This window comes from Hipposideros armiger, unplaced genomic scaffold, assembly GCF_001890085.2.
Source record: "Hipposideros armiger isolate ML-2016 unplaced genomic scaffold, ASM189008v1 scaffold_542, whole genome shotgun sequence".
In the NCBI taxonomy this organism is placed as follows: Eukaryota; Metazoa; Chordata; class Mammalia; order Chiroptera; family Hipposideridae; genus Hipposideros; species Hipposideros armiger.
The window spans coordinates 1089942-1098747 of NW_017731892.1; the positions used below are offsets into that span (position 1 = coordinate 1089942).

The following is an 8806-nucleotide window of genomic DNA, read 5'->3' on the forward strand; positions in this document are numbered from 1 at the left end:
AAAAAAAAAAATCTTTAAAAAAAAATACCCTTAAAAAGCATCAATAGAATTTTCTTAAAATATATCTTCTGTAAGATTTAACATTTGAGCTATTTTAGTAAGTATAAAAGTTTACCATTTTGGTTAACTATATCATGAAGTGGGTTCAGTTACTTACAGATCTGCTAGGATTACTCAAGGCCTCAAACTCTCTCATCATGAAAGCCTGTCCTGATAATTGATGGTTAGAATAAAGTATGGCTTGCCTACTCGAAAAGATTTTGAGAAAGTGTGTAATTTGCTTTCGTAGGCTGACAGTATAAAAGAAAAAAAGACACTCACATGCTCTCTATCAGAAACAATACTTTTTTTTTTTTTAAAGCTTGTCTGCTTTTGTTTCCCAAGCTGAAGGATAGTAGAAGTTTGAGTTCCTTAGAGAATTTACCTAGCTGCCTGGCATCCAGAAATTCTGACAGGACACCCTTGAAGACAATATTGGGCCCCAAAGGGAACATTTTTAACTGAGCAAGGAACAAGGCACCCAGTTTCTCCATGTTTACCTACTTACCTGGAGCTCAAATACAGAGGTTGTGAGGGTTTCTGCTTCGTTTGTTGTTTCAATATGTCCTTTTGCTTTTCTGAATCTGTCTCTTGGTGGAGCTCACCTTCCTTCCTTTCTCTCCAGGTCACGGGTTTGGTTCGTCCAAGATGTCGCGTGCACAGACCTTTCCCAGCTACGCCTCGGAGCAGAGCGAAGAGGCTCAACAGTCCTTGTCCCGGTCCAGCAGCTATGGGTTTAGCTACAGCTCCAGCCTCATTCAATGACACACAGAGGACCACTGCTGACCAGAGAGACAGTCTGTCCTGGGCCCGCTCGTAGGGTGGTGGCACCCTCTGCCTCTTGGGAGACCGATTGCAGTATAAGTTGAACCGGGTTGGGTCTCGCCCCAATCCCAGTGGAAGGTTAAAAACTGGACTCTGCTTCCTTGATTCCGTGGCTAAGTCCTTTATTTATTGAGTTTCTTGGGGGGGAAATCTATGTTTTACAAAAATAGAATCCAAATTGTATGAACAGTCATTTAAATAAAATCCTTTGGGTCTGACCATAGCAGTAGCCTGGGCATCATGACAGGTGCCCTCACGGGCTTGTACCTGGGTGGTGGGCATAACCCCTGTGCTCATGGCTCAGGCCTCCGGCTGATGGCAGGGTCGGCCCTAGACATAAGGTGACCCACCACAAGCTGTGTGCCTGTAAGGCTTTGGCAGGAACAAATATGGTAAGCTCCACAAATGGCATCATAACTCTCTACATATAAATAAGCCCAGTGGCAATTAAGGGAACATGAAATTTAGAACACACTATTAAGCAGGGCCATGTAGCTCTACTTGTGTGTGTGTGTGTGTGTGTGTGTGTGTGTGTGTGTTTAGACAAATATAGATATGGATATTGCTATATCCATCTATATCTAACACGTATATATCAAATGTGTGCTGAAGGTGACAAGCTATGCTCACTTACATTGTCAAAACTGTAATTTGGTGCATTAAAATTAAGATTGTTATGTTGAATAGCTATTTTTGAAATAGTGCTATAAAAATGGCTTCTTATTAGCAAAAGTATTTATATAGTCAAGTCTGCTCCTATGACGAGTGTGAGAATGTGAGAAGGGGTACACTTTGGAAGCAAAAGAACTGGTCTAGCTGTCCTACATGTATGTCACCGTCATGTCACCATGCTGTCTTTCTGGTTAGTATCTCCTTGTGTTGATGTTTCTCCCTTTGGCAACCCCGCTGAGCTACATGGGGAAGACTGGATGTGATCACCAAACAGCTTCCATTTAGTCTTGAGAAAAAAAAGGCTCTATGTGAGAAAGATAAGATAAGATAAGATAAGAAGAGCTGAGCTATTTTGCAGCCACAGGACCACAGGCAGGGGTTGTAGATGTCATTTAAAATGGCACACATGCTGTCCTCAGAGAGCCGACAGGGCCTTGTCATTTACATGCAGCCAGAATTCGCTGGGCTTTGCTTTCCTTTTACTGGACGTGGGCCGGCTGGTCTTATAAGAAAATGGATTCATCATAATTTTTTTCATCCCTGACTTTAACGACAAACCTTCAAGGTTTAAAGGGAAGTGGTGATTTCCACATGAACTGAGGAAGTTTGGCTAATTCAGGTCAACATAGGTAGTTTTGCCTTCAATTTTGGAGTTCACATGAGTAAAAATAAAGATGATTTTGCCCGCATTATCCGATGCCACGTGCCTAAGATGGTCAGCTCACAAATACTCCCAGGGGCTTGAAACAGCAGTGAGCCCAGGTCATGTAAGATGAAAACCTGATTTTTTTTTTCTAATAGCAACAGTTTCTGAATTGTCCAAGTTAGTCTGTTGAAGGGGTGCCTGTTTTGCTGATCTGTGATAAGATAGGTTTTCATCCCTATCCTTAGTTTAAATACAGGTCGACAGTTCATTCCAGAGAATTACTACAGAATTAAATGGTTCTGGGTGTCTCCTTGATAAATCCGCAATTAGAGCAACCACCTAGACTCTTTGCATCTCTCAGATAAGTATGAAACCCCATCAAGATGCTAATCATAAGAGTTAATGTGGCTGTGAAAAATAATTATCCTAAGCTTTCATGGATAAAAAGAAAATTACTCCAGTGCTCGGCACTGTGAATTTTGCTGACACAGCAGAAGAGCAGATGATTGGCTCGTTCATGACGGTGAAGCAGCCTTCCTTGAAATCCCAGCGTTCGGAGTTAAGCACCTCTGAATGACTTGAGGACGTGGCATTTGCTTTTGAAATGCCATTGGTAAAGCTCACCAGAGCAACTCCCAGCTGAGACCACTGAGCGCAGCTCCTGGTGTGGCGCCATGCTCAGAGCAAGCCTCTCTGTGGCTCACTCGGTCGAGCTGTTGCTTAGAGACCACAAGTTTCTACAAGGGACTTTGGGGAAAGGCCCCCAGGGGTCCTGGTTTGTGTCTCAGCTTTATTAATGTGCCAGGAGCACAGACAGCGAGTCTAGGCGGGATTCTGCTAATTAGATGAGTCTGCTCTCCTGTGGATTCGGTGGGACACACAATACCTGCATGAGTTCTTTCACACTATTTGCTTGTCACCGTTTCCCGTGAGCATAGCTGAGAGGGTAGCAAAGGGCAGGCATCATCTCGGGCCAGTTTGCTCCGAGCATCATGCCGTAGAAAGAGCCCGGGAGGTAGAAATGTCCTTCCCACGTCTTTACCCAATCTCATCCCAATGTGAATAATGCTATAAAATATCTCATGGTACAATTTTGGAGATTTATTCTAGCAGACTCCTCCAACTATACTTACGATTGCAGCTAAGCCCAAGTTGCCAAATGAAGAGACAGGAGACTTTATATTAACCTAGTATCCTTGACATAAGGCAGTGTGCATTGTAGTAAAAATGGCAGGCAGATACATCGTCTACAAAAACCAAAGATGAAATGTTACTGAACCAGCCTCCTGGAACGTCATAAAATCCATTCCACCAGAGCAACCAGTGGTCATAGGCATGTGTTCAACTCCCTCGAACTTGCAGCTTTTTGACTGAAGATGCCTCTATACCTTGCAAGTCACTGTTCTCCCTTCAGAAATTGTATTATATCTTTAATAAACACGTGACTTTTTCATTGTGAGGGAGTGACTGGCTATGAACCAAAGACATCTTTTGGCTCCTTCTGAAAGTGATTCAGTTGGGGGTTCCTCCCAGGTTGAGACAGGTGAAAGGGGAGGGTTGCAGTTTCCACATCGGGTTGGAAGAGAGAAAGATGAAGGAACCCAACTCAAGTCACGAAGGCCCTTCTAGCGGCAGGGTCAGCCTGGGGACACACATGTCACAGAAACATTACACGAGGGGATGCATTTTTTTATGTCCCCAGGTTTTTCCTCTGATAATATTGTTGTACACATAACATTATATTTAAAATGCAGAAAAGTCCAAAATAACTTTAGTCTAGTGGTTTACTATGCTGGTGGGGGAAAAGAAAACACATCTTTCGTTTATTCATTGAATGAATAATAGGCACTCAGAACCAATTTATTGATGCAGGTTGCAAATATTTATGAATCAATAGGTTCTGTCCACAGCCGCAATTTGAAGTGAATGAAATAAGAAATATATATTTATTTATATGTTAGGGAAGATGTTGTTTGATAGAGCATGTGAAATAAAGTGAAACATATTTATTAATAGTAAACCTCACCTTTTTCACCAAGTAGTTACTAGAGTACTAGTCCTAGTATCTTGTCCAATTTTTCTTTCTCTTCTTTGGGCAGTTATGTTTGAAAATTATTTATTACCTATAAACTGGTCAGCCACTTATACTTTGTGTCCAATATAGAAACAGTGGACTGATAAATAACTTTACACTGTTAGCAGTTTCTACAGATCCAATTTATTGCATGTGGTATTTTTATGGTAGCTATTAAAAATACATTATAAAAAAATGATGTTTGCCCCTCATTTTTTGGCCAATATCTCAGAAACTGTTAAACAGCATGAGTACCTCATTCCCTAGATTATTGAGACACTTCCTAAAGTCGACCATTAATGATACAGTGAAAAAAGCTAAGCAAATTATATTCTCATAAAAAATTGTATGCCTGTTTTGATTATTATGATGCAGCACAATAAATGGGCAGTGTGCTTTCAGTGGGACTATGCCTAAAGGGCCTTTAACACCTCATGTTACAACAAAGATTATGCTAAGAGCTGCTCAAAGTGAAAAGTGTTCGTTTTTCTCCAATTCTAGTAACATACTATGTCGGTTCATATCTTACAATTTCAAATTACTTTACCAATAATTAACTATACTTTACAATTCCCCCAACCTCAGCCTTCTCAAAATAGAGAAAAATGTGTCTCCTTGACATGCATGAATAATTACAATAATAGGTGATATGCCCCAAAAATGGATTTCTAGCCTATGAAATTTATGGAGTGCAATTTCCCATGGAGCGGGTACAGAAGGAGGAAAGGAACTAGTCAGAAAGGCAACAATTTAGCTAAGATTATAAAGACCCCAACGAATTTTCCAGAGTAACACCAGGACTCTACTGTCCTAACGTTCTAACTTCAGTTCCATATCCCCGGCCACCTTTCCTAGTTCTACCGAGTACTAAGCATACAAGACAACATCTGTATCATGTTGTTAAGTTACCACAGAAAGACAACACATTCCCAACACGTATGCTTCCTTTAGGTTCGTGAAAACTATTTAACACAAAATGGTGTGTAACAAAATCCCCCTGGTAAAATGTCTCAGTAACACGAGGATCGTGTTTGTGTGGTGACCCGCTGGAGTTTCCACATGAAGATGTGTTATCAGTGAGACTGGCAGGGGGCTGAATGTGTCAGAAGAGATCGACAGCCTCACGTGTGCATTCTCTGTAAATGTGCTGTGAAAGCTGAACCCATTTTTCCTCCCTGAAACTACTACAAATCTTTCTTTTTTTACTGGAGAATGTGACATTTTGTGGTATCATTTCTACAATTTATTCCAAGATGAGGCATTAGGGAATTTAGACTCCCGCAGTGATTTGGGGCACATTTTCTGGATAGACAGAATGCTAGCTAGCTCTGGAAGCAGTCCTGTAGAATGAAGGTCTGATTTTTATGTTCCACTCAGGACAAAACCGAAATCCATGGATGGTGTAATTTATTCACAGGAAAGAAACAGTCAGAAATAGGCTCTCCTAGTTAAGACTCCTAGTCTGGGGATGTTTCCTGGGCTCCATCCCATCTTCCAGTGAGATGTAACTGGAGTTGAGAAATGCCACATGGCCTGTAAGCTAATAGGCCCTGTACATTTAAGTGTTTTCCCAAATTTTTCAGATGTCCCTAACTCTTCCTGGACTCATCACCGATTATATCAATAGAGCGGCTTTATGGGCAATTTATTAGGCTTGTTGTGGGTCATGAATGATTGGTATAAGTGTTATTATTCTTGCATTGTTATCCAGTTCTTTGTTGGAAATTTCAGACTTTTCCCAAAATGATAAAAAAAAAAATTAAGTAGGTGTCGATGTTTTGTATTCCTACTAATTTATCATGTTGTAATTATGATTATTATTTTGGGAACCCTTATTACTCTGTAGCACGTTGGTTTAATTATTTGTGGCATTTGTCACAACTTTGTTAAAGAATTAATAACATCAGGGCTACATTTTCTTTTCATGTGAACTTTGAAAACCTTCCATTTTCAATTCAAATTTTGGGAATGCTTTTTTTACATTAAAATGCCTTACACATCAAGTTTTTCCTTATACACATCAGTAGGCAATTATTTAACTGAAGTTTAGATAAATTAGAAATAAGTTAAAATTACTAAATAACGTGAAAACCACATTTTACTTATGATTGTCATGCACTTTTCCTAGTGTAAAATTGTAATATATTGTAAACATTTAAAGGAGAGGAAAAGTACACCTGTAATAGGAATATGTCAACTTCCTTCTAACAATTCTGTTAAATAAGTTTAAATTTTACCTCATCTTCAATGCCTGCTACCCTAGTCCATATTCCATATCCCAATTTTAAAAGGAATGAATGGATTGAAAATTTTTAATAGTTTTGTGTGGCTAGTTTTAGTAATTGATGCAGTTAATGTTCTCAATCTGTTCTGTGCTTGAGGGATGATGTTAAAGAGAGCATAAATCAACACTTTCTGTAGGTCCAGAATTGTGTGGCAAATGAAGAAAGTCATCTATCATGATCGTGTCGTTGGGCCCATGTTGGGATTTCATTGCTCTCTTAATTCACCCACATGACTCACAGCCTCAGAAGAGTTGCTTTTTCCAGGAACCCAAGACTTAAAAATCCGAATTCAGGAAAGGAAGATTGAAACAATGACTTGATTTTCTTTGTTAAAGTCACTGCAGGTTTTCTCTCAAAGAAAACATCTTGGCGGGACGCTTCTGGTTTTTCAATATCATTCACTATTTGACAGAGGGGCTGAAAGGCAGGGAAAATGAAGAATACAATAATAGTCTCTTGATATTCAATACAAATCAGAAATGGCCATGATATAGGTCAAAATGAAATAGTTTGATTAGTCACGTTCAGATTTACTTACCTATTGCGTAATTCAGGGAACAATGCTCATTCTTCTCCAAAAATATATGTCAGTGGGTGGAGTGGGAAGAAAGAAGCTCCAAATTTTTGTGAAGACCTGAAGTAGGAAACAGAGATTCTTTCCAGTTCTAAGACACTCTGTATTGTTTTTGATGTAGCAGGCAGTGTGTGAATCAGAGCAACATCAGTCGGCTCCCCGACAATAAATGAGCATGAGGGCCAGTGTCATCTTCACTGCAGACCCCTGGTTATGCCCCCAGTTCAGTACCCTCTACACACACACACACACACACACACACACACACACACACAATCATACACTTTCGACCTTTGACCTACTCTATACGTCCCACTGTAGTTATCTTTTTCTTAGGTCCACACAGAATTATCCCATCTTGCAAAATCCTTACCCCTATGAATCGTCAAGATATATTAAATTATGTGTTATATATTTGCTTCCTGTAAATTCTTTTAAATTAATTTATATACTTTGTGAAGGCTTATACTGTATATTATAAATATATCAGTTGTCATTGGTTGAGTATAATGCTTACCATTGTTTTGATAAAAATAACTTTGGAGGCTAAGTTATTTTTAGCCTCCAAAATAGGAGGCTATTTTCTTGTGGAGAAGTAAAATACCCATTACAAATTTGCTTCTATTGGAAAACTATGTGATTTGACAGTCTTTCTTTTTAATCACAATCTGTTCCAGGTAATAGTTTGGGGACATGTATACTTAAACCCTAGCTGAGCTACCTTTTGGAATGGAATGTAAAAAAATACTGTCCCTGGAACCCAAATGTAAATTTCTGGCAGAACAGAAAATATTATAATAATGAGGCAATAATAAAATTAGGAAATTAAATTGTCTTTAAATATGTCTGTGTGATTTTTCCCCTTTGGTACAAATACATGAAATACATAGTTCAAGAATAAACTTCTTCTGAATTTATGGTTTCTATGCTTCAATACTCAATAGATTAGTCTATTGGTATTAATGTCTGATTCATAGTTATAAGAAATTTACAAATGAGATTGCTATCAGGAGGATCATTTATAGTTGTGCGATATTAAATTTCCCTCACTTAAAAAAAGGTAAAGCAGTTTAAAAATACGACTTTACAGCACAACTTTGCATGATTGAGATTTGAACATCTAAATGGATGGTTTTTACCTGGGAGTTATTGAATATTGTTAGCACTGTAATATTATATGACTCCTTACGTTTTTATTATCATGTGATGAATTGTAACTATGTACTTAAACACAATTCTGACAATCATATTCTGCAATTCTAACCTTTTAAATGTCAATTATTCTTTTATTTATTGGCTTGCTTATTTTCAAAATAAAGTAAAAGAAGGCTCTTCATTAAATGTAAGATTACTGAGAATTTATTATGTATTTCCAGTGTTTCCCTAACCCTATGTATAATAGAATATAATGTTTATTAGGTTGACTCTGCTTTGGTGGGATCAGAAAGCGTTAATATTGGAAATGACATTGGAGATCAACATTTTATTTTCTAGTGAAGAGGCATCCAGAGTTGTAAGTGGCTTTTATAGCATCACACAACTAGGAAACAGCTTTTCCTCTAGCATGATGTTCTCCCTCTAATAACCAAGGAAATTACAGAAAATTAACATTAGGTAGACAAATATCTAAGATTGAAAGCAAAAAGCATACAGTCATAACTGCACTAAGTACCAATGACTTCCTTATTGTT

General features: G+C 38.5%; 1 protein-coding gene across 1 annotated transcript in view; it reads left to right on the forward strand.

The window, feature by feature from the left end:
• DOK6 (docking protein 6) overlaps nt 1-7399 on the forward strand; it is a 338153-nt gene extending 330754 nt beyond the window's left edge. The window contains exon 8 of the mRNA XM_019668900.1: nt 665-7399. Within this exon, the coding sequence (XP_019524445.1) occupies nt 665-804 (140 nt within the window). The 3' untranslated portion in view covers nt 805-7399. The remainder of the gene's footprint in view (nt 1-664) is intronic.
• The last annotated feature ends 1407 nt before the right edge of the window (nt 7400-8806 follow it).